The sequence below is a fragment of the Oryctolagus cuniculus genome, chromosome 7 (genome assembly GCF_051225735.1).
Source record: "Oryctolagus cuniculus isolate XC-2025 breed Fujian yellow rabbit chromosome 7, ASM5122573v1, whole genome shotgun sequence".
Lineage (NCBI taxonomy): Eukaryota > Metazoa > Chordata > Mammalia > Lagomorpha > Leporidae > Oryctolagus > Oryctolagus cuniculus.
The window spans coordinates 39,680,044-39,705,343 of NC_142873.1; the positions used below are offsets into that span (position 1 = coordinate 39,680,044).

Here is a 25,300-nt window from a genome sequence, read left to right on the forward strand (position 1 = left end):
GTAAAAGAGGGGTAATGAGCCCTGCTCTCTGGAGGGTACAGGAAATCTCATAAACCTAAAAATAAATAAGGAAATAAGGATATTCACTGTGTACATCTCTTTGATCACAGAATGCTTTGTTATTGTTGGGAATTCAGGTAGAGGGATTTGGAACACCGATGCGTGGACTCCTTGTGCTTCCTTATTGTTGGGTCTTATTTTTCCCAGAGGGGTAGGTCCTGGCAGCATCCCCGAGCTCCATAACTCTTCCCAAGGCTCTTCCCCCAATGCCCTTCCCTTGCCCGCATCAGGGCTGGTGAAGAACCCTAGGGTCCCCTGATGGAGTCCAGCTGTACTGGTCCTTTGCTTTCTGCCTTTGCTTCAGCCTGCCGGGAGCTGTGCTGGCTTAGTCACCCCAAGACCAGTCTCAAGGACCCAGGGACGTGGTCTGCATGAACCCTTCAAGGCCTGGCCTCTCCTCCTGGACATGAAGCCAGGACACCAAGGGATTCCCCAAGGCAGCACACACAGCTGGCATTGCTTGACAGAGGCAGCCTGCCTCCCTCGCACCCCAACACTCCCTAGAAGGATGCAGACACCAGGCACACTGCTTCCTAGTCCTCTCCAACACCCACCCACTCGCCTCTCTCCCCTCCACACACACCCTGATCCTCTCCACTCAGGCCTCAGTGAACCGCATTTACACCTCCTGTGTGCCAGGTGAGGATCCAATTCCCCACAACACTCTGCCTCCCAGGGATGACCCCGAGTCAGGCATGGGTGGGGGCAGAGTTCCAGAGAGGACAGCCAAGGGGAGAGCCTGGTGCTGCATGTACCCCTCCCTCCCCTCCTTCAGCTCCCTTTGAAGAGCGCCCCTTTCATGTGCCCCAGGCCCCAGCGTGGAAAAGGGTCCATTCCCCTGGTGCACCTGCTCCCAGACCCCCATCTGAACAGGCTGGGGTGGGAGCTTCACTGGAGGATCAGGGATGCCTGCAGGGGCTGAACTTGGATGCAGGAGGCTGCTCTGGGGTCAGGGTTAACCCTTCAAGGCCTGGCCAACCTTCCTCCCCCAAGCCTGGCTTCTCCTTCCTCTTCCTCACTTCTCCTATGAAAGGAGGCAGTAAATAAGTGGTGAGGGGAGCTCTGTGGACGCTGAAAAATGGGGCAACTGTTGTCACTCCGAGGACGTGGCCAGGAGGAAGTGGAGGTTTAACAGGTGCCTAATTACACATCCCTCTAGCCACCCTGTGCCACTCTCGGGACCGGGAAGAGCTTGGGTGAGGGCTGGGTAATGCCTGGGTAGGCTATCCTGTCACCCCGCTAATTAGGGTTCCTGGGACTCCTCCCCAAGGCGGGGACCAGGCCCCCTCCCTCCCATTGAAATAACTCTGGCTGCTCCCCAGCTGGCCACTCATTGCACCTTCCTGCCACCCCGGGCAGTGTCTGGGCCCTCGGCTCCCCTCCCTCCACCCACCCCACACACCCACCACCACCGGCCCACGGGATACCCAGCCCCAGCGGAGGAAACACCGAGTCTAGAGCCATGGGAGTTCCAGGAGCCTTCCACCTTCTACTTGTGTGCCTGAGCCCAGGTATGGGGCTAGGCAGTGGTTAGAGATGCCCACCAGCATGAGGCCAGGTGGGCAGGGAAAGTACAGCCAGGGTGCACGGAGGTGCCTGCAGAGCTGTTTGAGAGGCCCTAGTGGGCACTGCTCAGCCAAATCTGGCTGCCCCCTGGGTTTGGATATTGCTAAGGGGGCTTCTCCCCAGGAGAGAGAGAGAGAGCCTGTGCCTGAAGGCTTGGCATAGCATGTGTGTGGCTCTGAGTGGATTTCCATGGTGCCACAGAGCCTGTGGGGCTTGCGCAGGGCGCAGGTGTCCTGAGTGCATGCACTGTGAGCAGGACAGAACTTGCTTGGGGTTACCTGTGGGAACTGGAGGTGGGGCAGGAGTCAGGTGAGCAGCAGCACTGGTGGGGGAGGGGGCTTGGGGAGCAGCCCGGTAAGAACTCTGTTGGCCTCTCAACTTTCATCAGCTGTGTGCTCTTGCCAGTGGGAGGGCCTCTCTCCTCTCTCTCCTCAGTGGGGGGGGGGGGGGGGGGGCGCTGCTTGCCTTGAAAGGGCCAGAGACAGGGCTGTTGTAAGTCTGAGTGGCCTGAGACCTGTGCCCTGGGCTTCCTACGCTGTGTGGGTTCCAGGATGATCACCCCCCTGGGGCACTCTGGCGGCAGTGCTCAGGTTTGGTATTATGGCTGCCTGCCCAGCTTGGGGCAAGTCCCAGCAAAGGCCATTCTGTGCGGGCATCGCTGGAAATGTCTTCTGAGCTCTTCCTGGGGTCTGGGTTTGGGAGAAAAGGGTGTGAGGGTGGTGTGCACGAGGGGGTAGCATTTCAGTCTGTGTGTGAACGATCGCATTTCCTGCAACACCTCTGGGGCTGAGCCCACTCAGGAAGCTGCCGCTGTGCTGTGGGCACCCAGACACCTCTATGTGGTGTGTGTCTAGGCATGAACCCTCCCACACGTCCAGAGGGAGGGTTAGGAGTTGTGGAAGCAACCTGAAAATTCAGAAAATTCAGCAATAAGGAAGCTGGGGTAGACATGACTACTGAGGTGACACCAGTAAAAGTGGCCAGTCCCTGGTGCGTCTGTGCTGGGACAATGAATCACCATTGTTCTCTTCCTTGCTGGGGCTACTGTGACTCCTCCTGTCCCTGTGTCCCCCACCTAGCTCTCTCTTCCACCCTGGCTTCTTTCCCACTCTCCAGTCTCTCTCTTCTCTCATGTCTCCTGGGTCGACCCCCTCTGTCCCACAGCAAGAGGAATCAAAGCAAGACACCAGGAACAACTTCTCAGAGAGAGGGAGGGGATGCAGAAAGGCTGGAACTGCTGGCAGGAGATTGAGAAAGCTAAAGAGACTGAAAAGCTGGGGTGAGGCTCCATGGCTGGGAACAGCAGGGTGGGGGTGCTTTTCTTCCAGCCGGTCCCTCCTTGCCAACCCCCTTCCCCAAATACTTACCCTCCTGCCCAGCTGGCCACATGCTGTGGGAAAAGAGAAACCTCCTCCGCGTGGGTTGCACCCGGCAGCTCTTCCCCAGGGTGGAGCCTCTGCTCTCAGCTGGGTTCTGGCACATCCCTAACCAGCTTTGTGCCGCCCCAGGATCTGGCAGGTGGCACTAGGATCCTTATCTCAGGAATGAGCTGGTGTTCTCTAGGCCTGGGGCTGGAGGAGGCAGCATCACCAGGTCCCGTTAGGGCCCCAGCAGCCAGCCTGCCTGCTCTGGGTGACCCTGGAGCCTAGCTGGGTTAGGGCATGGCCCGTGGCCCAGGCAGCATTTAGAGAGGGTGTTGGGAGAGCTGACAGTGACTCTGTTGGCCTCTCTACAGCCAGGTTAAGCTTGCCAGGCAGGGCTTCTGTAGATATGTCTGGTCTTGAATGAATGCAGACGAGACCATACGAGCCTGCAGGGGGGTGTGTCTCCTGGATTAGTGGGTAATGCTTGTGTGCGATTGTGTGCCTGAGTGTGTAGGAAGGGGGGACTGCATGGGTATTTACCTGCTGTAGTAACAGTGCGTCCAGGTGTTGATCTGTTTGCCTAGGACAGTGTAATTGTGTGTAAGGGGGTGGTCCCCAGCAAGAAGGACCGTGCAGAGTGATGGCTGAGACCTGGAACTGGGACTCCGAAGGATGTGGTTGACTCAGAACAGAACGCAGGTGGAAGGGGCGCAGGCTGGGTAGGGGTCTGAGGAGGGAGGGCTGCAGGAGGCTCGGAGGCAGAGAGCTGAGTGCCAGGGTGGGGCCCCGGGTCCATCCTCTCTCTTATCCCTCTCTAGGTCCAACCGGTTAGGGCCAGCACCAGCCTGGGGCTTCAGGGTAGGGAGGGAGAGGAGCTCAGTCCTGAGCGTCCGGATCCTGGCTCCTCACCCCAGCTGCTTGCCTCTGACTCAGGACAGGAGGGGCCCCAGCGGGAACACGCATGTGGGAGTGGCTACACCTGGGCTGCACAATCATACAAGGGGAGAGATGCATCGTCACAGCACGTTCACACTGTCCTGCACAGACAGACACGTGCCATACACCTCACTCACCATCATACATGAGCAGTCAGTCACATGTCATCACATACCACCTGGGGCACACCAGCCACGGTCACACGACCACACACACACACACACACACACACTCATTCATGTACAATAGCACACTCACATTATCATATAAATATATAAGCAGCACCCAACTTCGCCAAATGAATGATTTCCTTATAGTACATATACATGCACAATGTACACACGTGTACATATTCCACACATTATGTAGTCATGGATACATATAAGCCTACACACCAACACATATTTACATGCAGTATAAATACAGCTACACAAACAGCATTCAGATGCAAATCTAAACAGTCTTAGAATATATACATGTGTCCACACGCGAACACACACACTGCCATAGCATCAAACATGTGACGCAAGGATGCAAGACATGTCTCTATGACATCATGCACACACCCAGACATATACACTAAGCACAGCCCATGCTCCCTGTGGAAGCCGCACTGAGCTCTGGATGGCAGCTGATAGACAGTGATGGAGGGAGAGGCTGAAGCTGATGGCTCAGCCCTGGCCCTGCTCCCCTCTCCCTACCTGCCCTACCCTTCCCCTAGCACTGCTGTCCGCCGTGCGGATCAACGGGGATGGCCAGGAGGTCCTGTACCTAGCAGAAGGTGATAATGTGAGGCTGGGCTGCCCCTACATCTTGGACCCTGAAGACTACGGTCCCAACGGTCTGGACATCGAATGGATGCAAGTCAACTCAGACCCCTCACACCGGGAGAATGTGGTGAGTGCTGCATGCAGGGTTCTCCTTACTCTACACTTCAGGGTGTCCACCTCCTCCAGGAGAGGCAGAGACAATAAGGACAACAAGACCTGGAGCTTCCCTGAGGCCTCTCAGAGAAAGTGGCAACAGAGAGAAGAGCTCTGTAGTCATGAATGGAGCCAGCCAGTCTAGCCCCTCCCACCCCCTTCCAAAGGGAGGGTGAGGTAGGTCCCTGCCCTCAAGAAGTTCTCAGCTTGACCTTATCCTTCCCAAAGAGCCTGGTCTCACCATGCTACAAGGCCTGAGCGGACCAAGCACCAGCATTCTCCTTTTGCAGTTGAGAAAACAGTCTAAAGAAGAACAACTCAGCGAACTGTCCAAAGCAGCCCATCTACACAGCCCTCCTTGGCTCTGCCTGGCACTTCCCTCTCTTCTTCACAGTTCCTGAGTTACCAGGACAAGAGGATCAACCACGGAAACCTGCCCCACCTGCAGCAGAGGGTCCGCTTTGCAGCCTCAGACCCCAGCCAGTACGATGCCTCCATCAACCTCATGAACCTGCAGGTATCCGACACGGCTACCTATGAGTGCCGGGTGAAGAAGACCACCATGGCGACCCGGAAGGTCATTGTCACTGTCCAAGGTATGGCCAGACTCCCCTGGGCTCCACTTCCCCAGGCCCCCTGGGCAAGGGCAGCTTGGCCACTCTGAGCCCGGCTCTGCCTCTTGACGGAGCCCTGGCTCTTCACTGCCTGTTTCATTGTAGCACGTCCTGCAGTGCCCATGTGCTGGACTGAGGGCCACATGACAAAAGGCAACGATGTGGTTCTGAAGTGCTTTGCCAATGGAGGCTCCCAGCCCCTCTCCTACAAGTGGGCCAAGATCAGCGGACACACTCATCCCTACCGGGCTGGGTCCTACCACTCCCAGCACAGCTTCCACTCCGAGCTCTCCTACCAGGAATCCTTCCACAGCTCCATTAATCAAGGTGAGGGGTCTTGGAGAGGACACGGCAGGACTGAGCAGAATAACAGCAACTCTGGGGCCTCCTGGGTCTTCTCTGGGTTCTCACTGGCACCACTCAAACCTGGAAACCCCATGGGAGACTCCTCCTCTGGGCCCGTCCCAGGTGGAGCTGCTATGGAGGAAAGAAGAGAAGGCAAACGTGGAGAGTTAGTCAAAGACAGGATAGTTAATTTAGAAAGAGCAGGGTCTGAGATAGAACTGAGTCTGAACCCTGGCTGGGACACTGGCTGGCAGCAAGTCTCAGGCTCCTGGCTTACCCACTCTCTGTGTCTTGATTTCTTGATATGTGACTGGGGAACACTAACATGTACATTTCTAGGGTATGTGCAGGTTCAGTGAAAGGGGGTATAAGCTGAATAATATTCACGCCCAGAGAAAAACAGAGCTGGCAGAGACCTTGCGGTTCCTCTGGTCTAAACCTGTTCTCACCACGGTGCAAAGGAGATCCCAGCTCAGAGAAGGGACACCTGTCCTTAAGGTCACGGAGGGGACTACTGGTGACTGCCCTGGTGTTGGGAGAGGGGCCCTTCCTTGCCTCTGTGTCTCAGCAGGAGAGAGGTGACTCACCTGCAAAGAGGGGTGGGCCTGTGCATGTCCCCTCTCTTTCCAGAATGGGTGTCCCATTCTCCCCAACCCCACCAGGGGCTGAGGCTGGGGTAGGGGGCTCTGCACCTCACCATGTCCTGCTGATGCACCCTCAGTTTCAGGCCTGAACAACGGGGACCTGGTGTTGAAGGACATCTCCAGAGAAGACAACGGGCTGTATCAGTGCACAGTGGCCAACCATGTGGGCTACAGTGTCTGTGTGGTGGAGGTGAAGGTCTCAGGTAGGTGCATTGCCCGGGGGACCCGAGATTGCGAGGGTGGGACTGCAAGTGCCTGGGCTCTGTTTTAGAGTCTCTGCGTGAGCTCTGCCTCTGCCTGCAGCAGCTTCAAGCCCTAGGATAACGGTGCAGACCTACAGGGTTACCTCCTTACTCCCCAGATCTTCTCACAGGGCTCCCTCTTTCCCCAGACACTGATCCATCACCCTGATCGCCTCTCCTTCTTCCCACAGACTCCCAGCGCGTCGGCATGATCATCGGCGCAGTGCTGGGCTCTCTGCTCATGCTGGCCTGCCTGGCCGTGGGCATCTGGGGGCTCATCTGCTGCTGCTGCGGGGGCTCCGGGGCTGGAGGCGCCCGCGGTGCCTTCGGCTACGGCAACGGCGTCGGGGTCGGCGGAGGGGCCTGCGGCGACTTGGCTAGTGAGATCAGGTAACACCTGATGCATGCTGCATGCTGCGGAGCCGGCAGGGAGCCGGCGCCCTGCCCTCCTCACCCTGCCTGTCACCGGCGGCTGGGACCCTCACCCCAATCCCACGCCATCGCCACGGAGTGCTGGGACCTCAGCATGTCGACCTGCCACCCGCCGCATGGCTTTCTCTCTCTCCTGTCCCACCCCCACACCCGCCCTTATCTGCCTCTCTGCTCCACTGCCCTCCACTCCCCTCCTGTGTGTCTGTCTTGTCTAGACTGTAAGCTCTGGGAGAGCAGGGACTTTTTTTTTCCCCCATCTCTCCCCTGTATTGCGCCGGTGAGAATTCTGACATAAGTATTTAAGAAGTTAATACTAGTGCTAGAAACTGACATTAGAAGCAAACTAGAAATAAAAATAGAAAAAGACTAGCAGTGCTAACGATTGCAATGCCTTGGGGAATAGAAGGAAAGATGGAGAAGGCTGAGCGACAGGGGTGAGGAGGTGAGCGCGCTCCAGCTTGCGCAAGGTCAGGGTTGGTTAGGAAGGAAAGGAGGAAGCAGCTCTTTCTGCGCGTCTGAGGCTCGCTCCCTGCCGTTGCAGCGCTTCCACGAGAAGTCAGGAAGGGACGGACGGTGCGCCTGCCGCGGGCCGCCTGCTGTGGGCTGTCCCGACACGTGTGGACACGCCCCACCCGGAGGACCGGGTCGTCAGCGCAGGGAGGGGCAGAGGGCAGAGCAGGTCGAGGCCGAGGGAGAGAGGCGAGCGGCAGGTGGAGGGAGGCGCGGGAGACGAGAAGCTGCCACGAGCGCTCCGCCCAGGCCGTGCCCACGCCGCGCCGCGGAGCAGCCCGCTCACCCGCCCGCCTGTTGTTTTCCACAGAGAGGACGCCTTGGCGCCCGGGTGCAAGGTCAGTGGGCGCGGCAGCAGCGTCACCCACCTCCTGGGGTACCCGACGCAGAACGTCAGCCGCTCCCTGCGCCGCAAGTACGCGCCTACGCCCTGCGGCGGCCCCGAGGACGTGGCCCTGGCGCCCCGCACCGTCGCCGCCGCCGCCTGCGAAGCGGGCCCCTCCCCGATCTACGTCAAGGTCAAGAGCGCCGAGCCGGACGCCTGCGCCCAGGGGCCGCTGCCTTGCAAGGACGGTCTCGTGGTGTGAGCGCGCGCGCCGCACCGCTCCGGGCTGCGCCCCGGCCGGGAGGAGGGTGCGGGGCTCCCTGCCCGCAGCTGGGGACACGCTCGGGCCGGCGCCCACCTCGCTGGTTCCAGGCCGCCCGGTGGCTGGGGGCTGAAGACGTAGGAAGACAGGGTCTCCTCCCCCAAAGCGGGAGGAGCCGGGAGAGGGCGGAGGAAGGCTGTCCGGCACTCTCTTTGCACCCCGGGGCCCGACGCTTGGGGAGAGGGAGGGAGGAGGAAGAGGAGGCAAAGACCGAGAGCGGCTGAGGCCGGAGGCCCAGTGTCCCCAGCTGCGACAGGGGGCTCCGGGGGGCCAGGTGGGTTGGGGGTCTGGATTGAATTGTTGACTGTGCGAGATGTGAGGTCTGAGTTCCGAGGCAACCGTGTGAGCAAATAAAAAAGCTTTAAGACTGGAGACCGAGGTGGCCCTGCATTCCCCCGGAGGCTTGGGCAGGGGCGGAGCGCCTACCTGGGGATGGAGGAGGTAGCCCCTTGTTGCCCCCTACCTCCGGCCGCCTTCCCGTACTGTCTGCTTCCTCTTCGTAGATCCCTAGAGCTGTAGGGGGCTCTCTAATCCCACTCCTTCACCACACAGTTGGAAAAGCTGAGACCCTGCACGCCGGACTTTAAATCCAGAATCCCATTTTTCATTCTAGGTCAGAGGAGATGACTTCTGAATGTTCCTGGCTGTTCTCCGCAGCCTCCATTCCTCCCCTCATCTGCACAACCCTGTCTGCTTTGTCTCTCCTCAACAGCAAGGAAGGGTTTTGCAGTCAGACTTATACCTTAAAGGCTTCCTAACCCAGCCCTCCCTTCGGTGGAAAGGGAATTAGCATTTAATTGAGCATCCACTGAAGGCCAGGTGCTTGTTGATATTTTGTGCTATTTATTCCTTATTTTATTCCTGTGAGATTGCATATTATCCCCGTAATACAGATGAAGAAAGTGAGGTTCAGAGGAATTGGGTCTCTCGACCAAGGGAGAGAAGGTAGTAGTTCAGGATTTGCCATAGGCATGCCTGAATCCAGGACATCAGGCTGTGTCTCTGACATGTGGGTTCCTCGCACAGCATTCCTGACAAAGACTCTCCCACCCTCTTCTTGAGTGCCTCCTGTGGCAGCTCATGAGCTCCCAAAGCAGCCCATTCATTCAGCCTCTCACTGTCAACATTCAGGGGACCATTTCTTTCCTTGAACCGGGTTTTTATTCCCATGTAGCTTTCATCCCTGGGTCAGGTTCTCTTAAGAAGCTGAGAGCATCACACATGCAGGTCATCTAATCCTGGAGGACCATGGGGTTGTGTTCCTTCAGGGGGCTGTGGCAGGCACATGACTGGACATGGACTGGACATGTGTATCGTCTAGGAGAGAGGTCTTGAGCACAGTGTTCCAAGCTCTCTTCGTTCTACTGAGTTGCCCAAGCCACCTGCCGTGGAGAGCACAAACTCTTTCTTCTCTCTTTGTCCTTTTACTAATTCTTCCTGCTGCTATGCTAGGGCTGCATGAAGTGTGGGGTGTCCATGGATCTCAAAGTACACAGGTTTAGGAAGCCTCAGGAACTTGCATGGTTATATGTAATCATGATGTGAGATGATGGATTGGGTATTTGCAAAAGGGGGATGATGACATTGCTGGGTCTGGCTTGACAGAGCCTGGGAGAAGAAAAGAGAGAGAATGGTGAGACAAAGGGAGCCAGAGACACTTGACTTAGGGGGGTGAGGTTCTTGGGGATAGGCACAAGGAGGAAGGGGAACAAACATTTATAACCTTTATTTGGCCATATGTAAGGGCACGTGTCGGATGACTTCTTCATAGGTAAAGAGTTCGATCTTCAGCAGGGCACTGTGCCCGGCACACATCTGCCCTGATGAGGGTGACCTGAGGGGGCCACTCCCAGGCTAAGGAACCTGCTGTTTCATCCTCCTGCAAGATGGTGAGGGATGGAGGCAGCCAGATTGTGTCCAGTGACACCTGCTGTCTCCTTTTCTCCAGGAAGTAGGGAGCCATGCTCAGACTTAACCATCTGAGGGATGAGAACAGCTGGGCTCTGGTTCATTGCAAGAAAAGCTCATTATAAAGCAGCAAGAGAGATTTCAGAGAGACTCTGGAATCAAGTTCTGGTTAGAGTGAGTCAACAGGGAAGCTGGGAAAGTCCGTAAATCCAATGCCGAGCTCGAATTCATCATTGTACTCACCACCCTGGGGAGACGAGACAAGGGAGTTTCTGCTCCAGTGATTTTGTGCAAGAGACACGTTGGTCTTTTTTCCTTCCTCTCTCCTGCATGAAACCTTACTCAGTGTAGGAGGAGAATGCTTGAGGTGGTAGAAGTTTAACACTGGTGGTGGTGGTGGTGGGGGGGGGGGAGCAGGGAAGCCCTGATTGGTAGATTTGCCAATTTCCGTGACTTAGATACTCCCATGTCCGCTGACTTCAGTGCAGTTGGGTGGAGTGTTTGGTATACATCCCTGTGTAGGATTTTCATGCTATAGATATGTTAGGAGAACCACACACTTTCAAGAGCTTAGACAGTAGAGACCTGTAGTAAAGTCATTAGGAAGCGATGCGTTAGGAGTGCTTACCCCTTTGCAGTAGTATAACTCATTGAATTAAAAGTTAATAATGTCTGCGTTCAACAACTGGTTTGTAAAATTCAGGCAGACCACGTATGTCACCAGGCAAGCAGAGGTGGGCACACGAGTGGAGCCTCAGGCGTGGGACTCCTAAGGACAGGCCTGAGTTTTCTGCCTTTCCAGTGAGACATAGTACAAAGTCCGTTGTCTTCCTTCTCCTGCCCAGTTCTCCCTCTTGTTCTCTCCTCTGAAGCTGGATTGCAGTTCCTGTGGCCACTCAGCAGTTGTTTAGATAATTCATACCTCTCTGGTTCCAGGTCATTTTCTCGGTAGCTGTCAGAAACCAAACTTGGCTTCCCCAGGATGTCGGCCGAGCCACCACCACCCCCAACACCCGGTTCTTTCTCTGTCTTCCCCGGACTCTAGGAGGTCATCTCCTAGCCACCTTCTCTGATACCCTGGGTGCTCAAGGCCGTGAGTGGGCTGCAAGCCGTCCTCTTGGGCTAACCAGTGCCACGCCTGCTGCCTACCTCTCGGTCCCTCTTGGCCCTGCCAGACTGTGGCGACTCTGGGGAGGGACTGCTTTTTGTTTTGTTTTCTACTGGGAGGAAGGGAGCTTTGGGAATTACCCGGTTATGGTCATCCCAGAGTTCGTCAGGGAACGCTGCACTCCTATGGGTTTAGGTTGGGGTCTGCCATCAGATCTTTGTCCTTGGAGCTTCCCTGGGGCGCCCCCGTGGGGCTGGGAAGCCCTGCTCTGGAATTTACAGGCTCCACAGAGAGCCTTCCACTTGCTCCTGGTGTTGGGAAACACAACAGGTTCCATGCAGTTCCTCATTCAGGGTTGGAAGTACGTGCTGGGACACATGTGACCGTGTGGGCACCGTGGGGACAGTGGCTGCTTAGGGAATCTGGAGGGCCTGGGTGTGGTCACTGTGCCGACTGCTGGGGAGCGGACAGGATGACCTTCTGCCACCCCTCTGTGGTGATGGCAGAATGGGGGCACTGAGCACCAGGGGGGATGCTAAGCCCTGGACAAAGGCAGGATGTTGAACAGAGGAGGATGGAGCAAAACTGCTGAGCTCATTTTCCTGGGGGCGGGGTTTGGGGTGAAGCTGGGATTCCCATATGGGTTTCCTGATGGAGAAAGAAAAGAAGAAAAAGGAAGAAAACTTCTATTCAGCGTTTGTGAGCTGGCTGTGTTGACACATGCAGAGGAGCCTCTGTTTTGGAGTCAGACAGACCTGGATTTTCATAGTTATTTAAAAAGTTCCCAAGCCCCAAATGCTTGCTGGTTTGCTTGCTTTCCTTCTTTATTACCCCTTCCTTCTCTCTCCATTTCTTTTTAGATTTATTGTGTTTATGTGAAAGAGTTATACAAAGGGGGGGAGGGAAGAAGAGAGGGAGGAGAGGAGAGGAGGGGAGGGGAGATGCGAGGGGAGGGGAGGGGAAGGGACAAGAGGGGGAGGGGTGAGGAGAGGGGAGGAGGGTGGGAGGAGAAGGGAGGGAGATCTCTTTCCATCTTGTGGTTCACTCCCCAAATGACCATGACAGTTGGAGCTGTGTAACTCTGACTTTCAAATAAATAAGAAGTAAATCTTAAAAAAAAATATATGAGTTTCCTTTCCCGCGGGAGAGCAGACCTGGAGGCCCAGAGGAGGCGTGCAGGCCCTCAGGGAGGAGGATGATGACCCAAGGGAGGCTTTGGGACTGAACTCGGAGGCAGTTCACCATCAGAAGAGGCAAGGAGGGCAGGAGGCCACGAACAGGGAAGTGGGAGCAGCACCAGGACTTGCCTGAGACTCCTGAGTGCAGGTGCGGGTGTTAATAGTGACACAGTCCTCTCAGTAACAGCAACACCAAACACCACAGGAAGCACCCGAATCCCAGGCCGAGCAGGGTCCCAGCGTCAGTTCTCGGCCCGGCTCCTCCCAGAATCCTCAGAGCCCGCTTCCTGGCCCCGGCGAGTCCTTCTGGGCCCCTTCCCGTCCACCTGCTCACAGCTGCTGGCATGCAGACCCTGCAGGCTGCCCTCTGGACCCAGCACCTCTGTGGTGCACCGACAGTGACAGCCCTGCCCAGGGGGACCGCTCTCCTGAAGGGTCTCCACACAGCTTTCCCAGAGCAGGGGGCAGCCTGCCCGGCAGGGATGCATGTTCTTTAACTCCTCAGGGAGAATCAGCTCAATGTTGGCATCGGATTCCTTCAACCCACCCCAGGCCCCGCTTGCTGCCTGGCTGCAGCCTGCTGGGGGAGTGTCCTCCCAGCAGTCCCCTCAGCCACTCACTCCCTGGTGGGCTCCTGGCCTCTCCTCCTGCCCGGATGCCACCCTGCAGCCTTGTGGCCCTTCCTGGCTGTGACCCTCCCATGCCCTGCCCCAGCCCCAGACCCCTTTGCAGAGGCTGTTTAGCTTGCTTGTGAATCTCCCTGCCTCTCTCTGCCCTGCAGAGCCCTCTTCTCAGCCTGCCTCGGTTATTCAGAAAGGAACCATGGCCTTACTCTATCCTATTATCTGTGTCATTCCCCTGCTCCCAGACAAGGGGAATTATTGTTTATTATCTTGGGATTGTCCTGTCTCCTGTCTCCATCCTACTAGGCTTCCCTGCCTCATTGCCTCCTTCCTAAACATCCACTCCCCTGAGATACATGTGATGGATACAGTTTGAATTAGCGGTTTTCCCTCCAGTGTGGGATGGTGATAATGGCCAATACTTGAGGTTCCTGCAGGGAGATGGGATGGGAAGGCCACCATGGCACCCCCCCACCCCCAGTCCTTCTCCCAGGTGCACATGGAGACTGCCTTTGACTGACCTGGGAATGATTTTGCCATGCTCCCCCTCCCACCCCCACCCCGGGACCAGCACAGGCCACAGCGCCCCCTGTGCCCTTGGCTGAATGCCCTATGGGAAGCTCTTCCCTGCACAGCACACAGGTTTCTCATTCATAGTTTATTAAAGATCTAAGGAAATGCTGAGTCTGTGATTGCTGCTATTAAACAAGTCAGCAGCAGATCCTTGGTCAGGAGCCTGAGCTGCCTAACAACGCTGCTCCGGTGGGGAAATCTCATGGCTTCCTTCCGGCAGACATCAGCCTTTCCAGGTACGCGGCACCCAGTCTGAGAAAGTGAGGGTGCCGTCCAGCCGTGTCCCCCACCGTCCCCTGTCCTCCTAAACTCTGCACCAGTAACCATCAAGTTTAGGGACCAAGGCCAGCCTCTCACCTGTGGCCCACACTCTCTGTCTGCAAGATGCTTAGCAGATGTCTGACACTTAGGGTGCCCCAGGTACTACCTCCAAGAGCCCCTAAATCTGCCCTGCCCGCAGTTGACAGCAACTCTGTCCCTTCCTTCTCACCACTGCCCCCACCCTGTCCAGTGAATCGGTCAGTCCCGCTGCCTCTGCCTTCAGAGAGGATAGGGACCGTAGCCCTTCCATCCTGCTCCCTCCCAGCTCCCAACCTCCCTGTCGCTTGCTTGGTTACAGCGATAGTGCCCTGACTGGCCTCCCTCCTTCTTTCCTGGCGTTCTACAGCTTCTTAACAAAGTCAGAGTGACAGTTGAATCGTTTGCCTGTTCACCCCCACCCCGTCATCCACAACACACATCCCCTCTGACATGCAACATCATTAATTCATGGTGGTTAGTGCGATTTGACTAACTCCTCTTCCCCCCACACTAAGCTCCACAAGTAAGAGGCGTACGGGAAGGATCTTTGTGTTGTTCATTAATAGGTTTCAGCTTCTAAAAAATACCAGGTGTATAGGGCACTCAATGAGTAAGGCTTCAGAGAATGAAAGGGGTGGGGGCTCCAGCTGCTGCGGGAGCTCCCAGGGGTGAGAAGCTAGTGTGGGGCAGCCCATCTCCTCCTGGTCTGGGGGAGTTACTGAGCATTTCCTTGGAGGGTAGGAAGGCTGTGCGAATCCTACCAGCTGATTACGTTTCCTGAAGGAGGTGATCCAGCTATGCAACCTCCCTGCCAGAGACTTGAGGCTTCCCAGTGGAGGGGCTATCTAAAGATTGGTGTCCCCCTGAATGTCCCACAGTGTCCACCTAGTTAGCAAGTGTGCTTTGGCGACAGGTTCGTGTTTGAGTGGTGGGACTGGGCCATTAAGCGTGATCCTTCTAGGAGCAAGCAGCCTCCCGACGGACTCCACTGAACTCACTTGGAGAAATTGGAGAATGATGCAACCGCGTGTTGACTCAGCTTCCTGCACAGCCGGGAGAGTCGATGCTTTGGGAGCACTTGAGGGCAGGCTTCCGGGAGGAGGAGTGAGCACAGTGGAGAAAGGAATGTTCTCCAGGCTGGGAAGCAGGGGAAGAGCTGGGATAAAAGGCCAGAGTGCTCAAGCAAGTCAGGTTCCAGGGACAGAGCCACGCGTGTCTGGGATGGAGGGTGTGAGTTGGGGGCTGCTGATGGCTGTCATCTCTGTGCTAAGATCTCCCAGTGCTGGGGCAGGGAGAGCGTGCGTGCCCCATTGCTGGTGAAGTCGGGCTGCCCAGCTCTATGCTCTAGGCTGAAGCTCTTATCCTTTCTGCTGTTAGCCCTCTAATGAGGCCTCCTTTCCCTCTTCCGCAGATCTCCCCAGCCTGGAAAGGGAACAAGGGACCTGACGGACTCACTCCTTCAGGAATGAACCCTGCTCTGACGCAGCATCGAGCCGGTGCTGGTCCCCGGAGGCAAAGAGACAGCTTGGTAACAGGCTGTTTCTGTGTCTCTGAACTGGGTGGGCAGGAAGGCTTGGGGTCTGTCCCTCCTGACCCTGTCCTTGTCCCTGATGCTGAGAGAGGCCCCCCTCGGGAGCAACGCAGAATGCACCACGTGGGACCCTGCTGTAGGAGTGTACAGGGGCTGGGCTACATTCAGGGCCAGTCCTCTGCAGCTGTGGAGGCAACTCCAGCTCTCACTACTGTTGTGAACTCGGGCCTTGGGTGTTTCATGGGTGGGCACGATCCAGGTGGCAGAGAAGCCGGCCAGGACGCCCTGGGCTGAAAGACGTCTTGCAGCCCCTCCACTCCCAGGTTCATGTTGAACAGACCCCACCAGATCAGGAATGTAAAAACCTAACTCGTTACAGATGTGTTCCAGTTGTTCTGGGTGGGACTGGAGTTTCTACCTCAAGTCAATTTATATTTAAATTGTTAGGTTGAGGGGCCAGCACTGTGACATAGCAGGTAAAGCCACCGCCTGCAGTGCTGGCATCCCGTATGGGTGCTGGTTAGAGTCCTGGCAGCTCTGCTTCTGATCCAGCTCTCTGCTGTGGCCTGGGAAAGCAGTAGAAGATGGTCCAAGTGCTTGAGTCCCTACACTCTCCTGTGAGACCTGGAAGAAGCTCCTGGCTCCTGGCTTCATATCAGTTCAACTTCAGCTGTTGCAGCCATCTGGAGAGTGAACCAGTGGTTGGAAGATCTCTCTCTCTCTCTCTGCCTTTGCCTCTCTGTAATTCTGCCTTTCAAGTAAATAAATATTAAAAAATAAATTGTTGAACTGAATCACAATAAATCATCTGCATCTGACCATTTTTTAACTTTAAAAATGGCTATTCTCATAATGCAGCCCAATATGTTGTTCAGCCTGCAAATGTTTGTTTCTTTTCAAGCTCCTGGTCCCCGATAATTAAGTCGAGCATTTACTCTTGATTTCACCCTAAAACATGCTCCTATTTCTGTTATTTCCAGTTTGGTAAGTGGCACCCCATCTAGTTCCTGCTGACTTATGTCAGACACCCCAGTGTCAGCCTTTGCTCTTCTCTTGACCAAGGGAACCCAGACCTCTCTTCCAGCTCCTACATATTTGCTGAATCCACCTACATCTTCCTCCTCTGTCTCCACCTTCCTTCCAAGGTACCACCATTTCCTGCTAGGATTACCATGGTGGCTTCCTCTCCCTGCTTTCCCTCTGTAGCCCTTGTGTCCCTTCTCTGCACCCCTGTCAGAGCGGTCTTTTCAAAATGCAAGCTGCGTTACGTCATTGCCCTTCTGAAAGCTCTTCGGTGGCCTTTCGCATTTACAATTACATTTTTAAAATAATGACTTCTTTATTTGAAAGGTAAAGTCACATAGAAAAAGAAGAGAGAGAGAGAGAGAGAGAGAGAGAGAGAGAGAATCTGCCACTCCCCAAATGGTTGCAACAGCTGGGTCTGGGTCAATCCAAAGCTAGGAGCCAGGAGCCAGGAGCCAGGAGCCAGGAGCCAGGAGCCAGGAGCTTCTTCTGGGTCTTCCACGTGACTGCAGGGACCCAAGGACTTGGGCCATCTTCTGCTGCTTTCCCAAGAGCATTAGCAGAGAGCTGGATTGGAAGTGGAGCAGTCGGGACTTGAACCCTTGGTGGCTTAACCCATTGAGCCATGTCCTACCAGCCCCACATGACCCCTGCTTTGCTGTCTTCTCCTTGCAGGGTCCCTCTTGTCCACGATTCTCTGGTGTGAGGACCATCCCTCAGATGCTCACGTGCAGCAGGTTCACTCCATAGGGGCTTTCTTCCTCGCTGTGGCAGGACCCCGGGAGTCCGCTCTCCTGGCTCTGTCTCCCCTCTGTGGCTTCCTCAGAGAGGTTCTTCTGCTGCTGTCCCACAAGTTATATTTAGCTGCTGCGTGATTCTGCCTCATGGTTTTCAGTTATTTTCTCCTACGGAGCTTAGCACAATTTTAATCAAACATTTGAGTCTATTTGTTCTGTGTCTGTTTTCTTTTTTTTTTTTTTTTTTTTTTTTTTTTTTTTTGACAGGCAGAGTGGACAGTGAGAGAGAGAGACAGAGAGAGAAAGGTCTTCCTTTTGCCGTTGGTTCACCCTCCAATGGCCGCCGCTGCAGCCGGCGCACCGCGCTGATCCTGGCAGGAGCCAGGAGCCAGGTGCTTTTCCTGGTCTCCCATGGGGTGCAGGGCCCAAGCACCTGGGCCATCCTCCACTGCACTCCCTGGCCATAGCAGAGAGCTGGCCTGGAAGAGGGGCAACCGGGACAGAATCCGGCGCCCCAACCGGGACTAGAACCCGGTGTGCCGGCGCCGCAAGGTGGAGGATTAGCCTATTGAGCCACGGCGCCGGCCTGTTCTGTGTCTGTTTTCTCCCTCTGAGACTGCGAGCTTCCTGAGCACAGAGCACTGTCGGCACGGCTCGCAGCTGCATTCCCAGTGCCTGTGGCATGCAGTCGGTGCTTGTTAAAGATGTGGGAAGGGCAGGCACTTGGCACAGTGGCTAAGACGCGTCCAGAGCTGAGTGCCTGGGTTCCAGTCCTGGCTCCTCTTCTGATTCCAGCTTCCTGCTAATGTGCACCCTGGGAGGCAATAGGGATGGCTCAGGTACTTTGCCATACAGGTGGGTGAGCTGGATTGAATTTTGAGCTCCTGCCTTCTGCCTGGCCCAGCCATGGCTGTTGTGAGCATTTGGGAGAGTAAACCAACAGTTGAAATCTCTCTGTCTCTCTGTCTTTCAAATAAAATGAAAAGTAAAAATGAAAAAAAAAAAAAAGATATGCTGAGAGAACGAATGTTGGATGCAGACAGCACAGACTCCTAGGAAGTCAGAGTGTGTTGCCCAGGTTTGCTTCCAGAGCCCCTCCCTGTGTTGTGCTATTTCTGAGCTGACTGAGAGCCGAGGGTTCACTCCGAGTCATGGGGAGAGGTCTTGGGCTCATAAGCTGCATGGGAATTATGACAGATAAAAGTCCAGGGGAGGGAGCCCCAACAAGCTCACCAATTGTTATGCGAAATATGTGCTACCTCCTGTCTTGTCAAACGACCTTCAAGAGGACTCACAAGGCCAGATTTGGGTGCAGAAACTTTGGGCGCTTGGGGTTTCACAAAGAACTGTTGTGTGGGAAGGACTGGCTCCCTGCCCCAGGCCCAAGGCTGGACCCTGTCTCTTCTTACTCGTAGCCTGCCCTACACTGGGAAGGATCTTGTGCTCACACGTGTGAACATCCCAGGTCTCGTCTGGCCCCCCTTCTTAATCTGCCCTCTAGTTACCCTCAGATCTAAGGGTACACTTGTAGGTGATTAGGTCCACCTTTTGCAAAGAAGCCCTGGAATTCGCAATGGGGCAGCAAATTCCAGATCCTGGACTTTTAGAGTGTGGTCTGGAAGGGGGAGAGTGAGCTGCAGGTGGATGTCCCCTAGGCTCCTTGCCCAGTGAGGAGGAGGAGAGCCAGACAGGCCTTCTGCAGCACGGGATGGGGGCGGCTGCTTTGATGCCTTGGTGGAAGGCTGACTGTGTTCACAGCCTCCTGGGGGTGACTGGGCAGGGAATGGAACAGCACACAAGCTGCGTGCTTGTGCCTTCTGGACGTAATCTGCAGCAAATCAGCCCTCCATTAACAGCTGCCTGCATTTGGATGAGGCTCCTCTGGCCTTAGGTGTAGAATCCACTCTCAGTTGAGAATGTGGATGTCAGCTCTGCCTTCTCTGGGCTGTCAGGCCTCAGGACACCAGGTAACCTGGGAGCCCAGGCCTGCCTGGCACTTCTCCTCCTTCCTGGAATGACCAGGCCTGTGGTCAGTCCTTCCAATGTCTTTGGCTTTCATGTTTTTGTGCTGAGGCATCTCTGTGCGTGGCGATCCATGCTCAGTGCTCAGAAGGAGTCCAAGACCCAGGGCTTGTGTGGGGATTGTTAGGGATTTCCTGAGAATCCTAGATTGTTAGGATGCTGTTATTAGTGAGGGGCAGGAGGGGAAGAGAGTGGGCTAGATTACTAGTGGATTTTGTTGCTCTGTGGGGAAGGGGAATGTTGGGGCCTGGTGAGCATCACTCCAAAGAGTATACCACAGCCCTGAGCTCCTGCAGTTAATGACTGAAGGTGGGTGTATGGCCAGTGAGTCAGCCAGCAGACAGGCAGGGAACTGTGGGCAGAACTCAGACCTCTTTGTTTTCCTTCTAGTACACTCAGCCTGAGTGCTTTTCCATGACTTGGGAAGATTTCTGTACAGCCTCAGATAGGGGGTACAGGACTGAAGGCCCATAGGGTGGGCTAGAGGTAGGGCTAAGCATGTCAGTGTCTCAGGCTGGGCATCCCAGCCAGGACCCCTCGACCTAGGAGGGCGGCACCAGCCCAAGCACTTGTAGGTAGATTGCTGTCCCTGTTCTGCACCACCTAGGGAGGAAGCAGAGGACAAGATATCAACCTGCCGTGTCTTCATGTTCTAGGAACGCAGTCAGACTGAACCCTGGGGCAGCTCTGGGAAGACCTGCCCAGGAAGCCACATGGCATAATGTAGCCAATACCTGTCAGCTGCAGCTTTGCTCCCAGTCAGAGCCTCTGTCTCTCTAGCCATTTCCCTTGGGCATGTGATTGGCTCTTGTTGGGAACAGGGGTCTCACAAGGCTTTGAGCTCGGACTGGGGTTGTATCTCCGTGTACCCATTATAATTGCTTGTTAGCACATTGCCTCCCTGCTAGACCATGAGATCTTTGAGGGCAGGGCTCGTGCCTCTACTGTTTAGTAATCTCTGAACCCTGGTGATACTGAAACACAGCAGGTGCTCATATGTAGTAATCTCTGAACCCAGTGGTACTGAAACACAGTGGATGCTCAATGAATGCCTCCTGAATGAAGAGAGGGATGCATTTCCTGTTCAAGAGATTCCTTCTTGAACTTTTTTTAGGACTTTATTCTGTTGAAGCAACTACTCCTTCTTCTTCTTCTTCTTTTTTTTTTTTTTTTTGGACAGGCAGAGTGGACAGTGAGAGAGAGAGACAGAGAGAAAGGTCTTCCTTTTTGCCGTTGGTTCACCCTCCAATGGCCGCTGCGGCTGGCGCACCACGCTGATCCGATGGCAGGAGCCAGGTGCTTCTCCTGGTCTCCCATGGGGTGCAGGGCCCAAGCACTTGGGCCATCCTCCACTGCACTCCCTGGCCACAGCAGAGAGCTGGCCTGGAAGAGGGGCAACCGGGACAGAATCCGGCACCCCGACCGGGACTAGACCCCGGTGTGCCGGCCCTGCAAGGCGGAGGATTAGCCTAGTGAGCCGCGGCGCCGGCCCAGCTACTCCTTCTGACAAGATGTCTAACAGCTCCTCCCTTCCCCAAGAAAGGAGGGTGCTTGACCCCAGCGGGGCCAATCCAGCTATTGGTTGGGAATTGAGTCTTCAGGGAGCATCTGGGGAACAGGATGCTGAACAGAACGATCCATGACCTGCAGCCCCAAGGCCACGTGGCTGTGTCCTGCTGAGGCCTGGTTGTCAACGTTTGCTGCTGTGAGTTACCCACAACTTTCTAGTTCCTTCTTGCACTTCAGTTAAGACAAGGGTTGGTTCCCGTTACTCTCATCCAGAGAACCTTGACTAATACAAATGTTTTCCATCAATCATGATTTTTAAAGCAATGATATGTTGCATTCACTTGTTTGACTGATTTGCTTGGTTTTTGTGCATGTTTCCTGGTAATGGTGTTACGACTTCCCAACAGTTTCTCCTTCTTTTAGTTCTAATATTTTCCCCAAACAACATACTGAGAAAAATGTCAGAAAAAAGGAAGCTAGAAGTCTTTAGAGAAAGCACAACTTCTGCGTGATGCACTAACAGAATCCTTTCACTGGCCATTTTTGTTCACTGTTTATATATTCATTCTTTCTTTACAATTCATTCTTTTTTTATTTTAAGATTTTATTTATTTATTTGAGAGGCAGAGTTACAGAGAAGCAGAGGCAGAGAGAGAGAGAGAGAGAGGAGAGGTCTTCTATCCTCTGGTTCACTCCCCAAAAGGTCACAACGGCTGGAGCTGAGTTCTATCTGAAGCCAGGAGCCTGGAGCTTCTTCTAGGTCTCCCATGCGGGTGCAGGGGCCTAAGGACTTGGGTCATCTTCTACTGTTTCCCCAGGCCAAGCAGAGAGCTGGATCAGAAGAGGAGCAGCCATGATACAAACTGGTGCCCATATGGGATGTTGGCCCTGCAGACGGCGGCTTTACCTGCCTACACCCCGGCGCCAGCACCTCTTGCTTATAGTATTGCTCTGAGATGGCTGCTGCTTAAGCACATGCCCTGAAACAGCTCACTTCGTATTTGGGTGTCTCAAGTTTTTAGAAAGTTGTCTGTTCCCTGGTTGTATGCTGTAGGGTCAGGGGCTGGACCGATTTAGATAACCTGAAGCTAATTATGACTCTGCCACTGACTAATTATATAAACCTAGGGGAGCAACAACTTCTTTGGGCCTTGGTTTTCCACCTGAGAAATGAAAAACCTGAACTGAGTAACCGCAAAGTTTCCTTCCAGCTTTAAGATCCTATTATTCTTATGAGTCAACTTCTGTCTCTTTGTGAGTTGCTCCGGTGGCCCTGGTCACACAGTCTGGCCTCATGTAATAGCCTTGCAAGTATTTGAGAACGTGTGCCCCTCTGAGTTTTTGTTCCAGGCTAAACATGACCAATTTCTTTAATAGTTTCTCATAGGATAGAGTTTCTGTACATTTCACCATTCTGGTCAGCTTCTTTTGAATCCCTCCCAATTTTCTGGAAGTATTGATCCAAGAACTGGACCCAGGCTAGCTAGGCAGTGAGAGTATCCCCACTGTGTGCTTTGCCTGTCCCATTGGCATGAAACTCAGCTGAGGGGAGGCAGTCACTACCACTTGTCTGGGTCTTGGGATAGTTGTGTTTTGCAGTTTTACCGGCTCTTCCTTCAGGCTCTGTGCAGAATGGATGCAGGGAGACATGGAGTACAATCTGGAAGGGGACAGTGCTTCCTCCAAAGATCGGAAAGTCACCAGGAGCAGCCAATAGGTGCTACTTCTTACTAAATATGGAAGGAAGATTTGCCTGAGATGTCATTAATGTTTGGAGCAGTTTTCTTTTCTAATATTTTTGAAAGATAAGGATAGGGCAGGGTGGGGGGAGAAGAGAGAGAGAGAGAGAGAGAGAGAGAGAGAGAGGGAGAGAATATCTCCCATTCACTTGTTTACATCCCAAATGCCTACGGAAGCCAAAGCTGGTCCAGGAGTTAGGAACTACATCCAGATCTCCCATGTGGGTGGCAGGGGGCTAAGTCCTTGAGACATCACCTCCTGCCTCCCAGGGTGTACATTAGCAGGCAGCTGGAATGCATTGGATCCCAGGTGCTCTGATATGGGATGCAGGCATCCCATGTGGTAGCTTAACTACCCCTTGTTGTTCCTTTTAACAAGGCATTAGGTGTTCATATAGCCATTGATGAAAGAAAATCCTGTCTACCTTTCTCTTTTGCTATGCCCCCTGTCCCAGACATCATGTTACACGCCTCCTTTACCCTAGTAGCTCTTATATTTATCCTTTGTGTAGCAGGACAGTTCCAAAGACTGTTGATCAAGGAAAATAAACTGAAAACAAGGAAAAGTGACAGTAGATTTGGAGAAGGTTCTGGCTTGGCCACAAAGCTACTGTGCCCAATGACGTAATGGTTGTTCTGGGAGGAATCTGACCCCTGGACTGATGAGCAGCTTTCCCTGCTACCCTAACACCAAGGAAAGGGTCTTCTAAAGACCATGAGATCCCACATGATTGTGGACCTTGGCCATCTTTCTTGACGCTTCCCCGTTCTCCCTCCCCTGTTTGGATCCAGCCACTCTGGCCTCCATGCTATGCTTTGTGAATTCCAACCAGACTCTCACTTCTGGGCTTTTGCATTCTTCTGGGCCTTCTGTCTGGAACACTGTTCGGCACTGTGTGGCTCACCTTTCACTTCCCTGGGCCTCTGTCATCAGAAAGCATTCTCCAACTGCCTTCTCACAACACACAGTTCTCTTTCTTGATGGAACCTGTCAACATCCAATGTACACGGGTCGATCTCCATGATCTAAAACATAAACTCCATGAAGGCAAGGGTGTTCTTTGTTCAAAGTGAATTCCCAGTTCCTCAAAGTGTACACAGCTCATGCTGTGTCTTCAGTTCATATTTGCTCTGGCATGCTTTTCAAAGCATCTATCTAATGCTTATTAGCCGAAGAACTAATCTCACAAAGCTGTCTTGCGCTTTTCAGTGGATCCTGTCTGGTTAATTAGTCTCCTAGTTGACAAGTGAGTCATTTGGGATGGGAGCATTAGTTTATTTGAACACCATGGACCTGTTCAAAGAGGGACTGGTGTATCTCACTACAAAACCACCATCTAAAGGAGGTTGCTAAGAGTCACCTTGTGAAAAGAGAACTGTGGGCCCCACCCCACCCAGAGCTGCTCTGATCTGAGGTGGAGCCTTGAGGATGAAGGGCATGAAGGTGAGGTGTGGTGTGTGTTTTCTCCCACAGAACCACTATGGCTCATTGTTGGATGCTGGGCTTTCTTTTCCCCATTATTTTTAGGGACCGAGGCTAGGTTTTGGCATGATTCAGTGACCAGGCATGAGGTCTAGCTCTGGGTGGCAGGTGAGGGCAGCACAGGCTTCCAGGTGGAGTGACCATGTGCCCTGTTCAGGTAGACTGGGGGGAAGTGATAGGAGAGCAGTGGGTGCAGGGAAGGAACAAGGGCTAGGGAAGGCAGGTGACTAGCATGGCACCTCTGAGAAGAGCCAGGCCGGGAAAGGCCAGGGGCAGAGTGGAGGAGTAGCACTGTGGATTTGGACATCACCTGGGCTGATCATTCGTTCAAAGTGAAGTGACTGCCCAGGCTGGAGAGATTGAAGCCATCCCAGAAAAATAGGCGTATTTCAAAACCAACCCTGTTTCTTCAATGTCTCCTTCCTCTCCTGTCAAAACTTCAGTGAGGACCCAGAAGAAAAATCCAATTATACCACGATGGGAATGACCATGAACCTTACCAGCTGCTAATCCCTAAGGAAAGTTTAAGTCATCTCGATTTTTCCAAGGGCAACAGATCGGAGTTTTACTATGAATCAGTGACAGAATGTGTTTTTCCAAAGGCAGCTGCAACCAATAGCATTTGTTCTACATGTTGGAGTGACCTCAACAATCCCTCACTGAATGGTAGGGTCTTTGTCCCCTGCCCTTGTACTTGGGTCACCTTCTATTCTTGCATCTGAAATTGAAGGTGGCAGAATCTAGAACAGCCCAACTCTTTTCCCTGCATAATTTTCCTTCTGCATTTCACTCTCAGTGTCAGGTAGACTAACTCATCCTGAGCTGAGCTGCTTCTCTGAAGGTGTTCAAGAACACCCTATTGGCTAGGGCAAACGCAAGATTGTGTTTCCTCATCCTTGTGCTAGAGAGTAGGGAGAGAATTTCAAACACCACTCCCAGATCTTGCAGGAGGTACAATGATGGAGATGGTGACGATGTCTGTTAGTGGGGTGTTACCTGCAAAATGGCACCCATCTCAACTTGGGTGTCAACTATCCTTGGTCATCAATACCTGCATTTTACCTTCAAGTGGCTGTGAATTCAGATGACCCGAAAGGTCATCTGACAAATCCCAGTCCTCCACCTCTTCTAGACTTTTGCTCACGCTTATTAGAAAGCATCATGATTTCAAACTACAGGGCTGGGGCTGGGTCCAGTAGTGGATGATGCAGCGTCTCTTTGTTAGTTCAAACGTTTAATGTCTTTGACAGCCTAGGACTCAAGCTTTAATAACAGCTGGTTAA

General features: G+C 54.0%; 1 protein-coding gene and 1 long non-coding RNA gene across 23 annotated transcripts in view; one reads left to right on the top strand and one right to left on the bottom strand.

Annotated features, from left to right (window-relative positions):
* Positions 1-8,142, bottom strand: part of LOC138850518 (uncharacterized) — a 35,127-nt gene extending 26,985 nt beyond the window's left edge. For 8 of the 14 annotated variants that reach the window (XR_016210513.1, XR_016210504.1, XR_016210514.1 and 5 more), the window contains exons 1-2: positions 8,005-8,142; positions 5,760-5,940 (exon numbers count right to left, since the gene is read on the bottom strand). This is a non-coding gene — a long non-coding RNA (uncharacterized LOC138850518). Of the gene's footprint in view, positions 1-2,993; positions 5,941-8,004 lie in introns of all 14 variants that reach the window. The other 6 variants (XR_016210509.1, XR_016210511.1, XR_016210506.1 and 3 more) reach the window with 2 other exon arrangements.
* VSIG8 (V-set and immunoglobulin domain containing 8) lies at positions 5-16,308 on the top strand. Of its 9 annotated transcripts, none has more exons than XM_089299739.1 (9): positions 6-1,571; positions 4,648-4,823; positions 5,244-5,445; positions 5,569-5,790; positions 6,530-6,655; positions 6,886-7,084; positions 7,947-7,974; positions 15,385-15,501; positions 16,057-16,308. In XM_089299739.1, the coding sequence occupies exons 1-9, from the start codon at positions 1,523-1,525 to the stop codon at positions 16,123-16,125; spliced, it is 1,188 nt and encodes a 395-aa protein (XP_089155865.1). In that variant the 5' UTR covers positions 6-1,522; the 3' UTR covers positions 16,126-16,308. The 9 variants fall into 9 exon arrangements, 6 of the variants coding, with proteins under 6 accessions (XP_089155863.1, XP_089155864.1, XP_089155865.1 ...); XM_089299740.1 differs by having other exon boundaries at positions 7-1,571; positions 15,952-16,308; XR_016210502.1 differs by having other exon boundaries at positions 9-1,571; positions 6,536-6,655; positions 7,947-8,219; positions 15,952-16,308.
* The last annotated feature ends 8,992 nt before the right edge of the window (positions 16,309-25,300 follow it).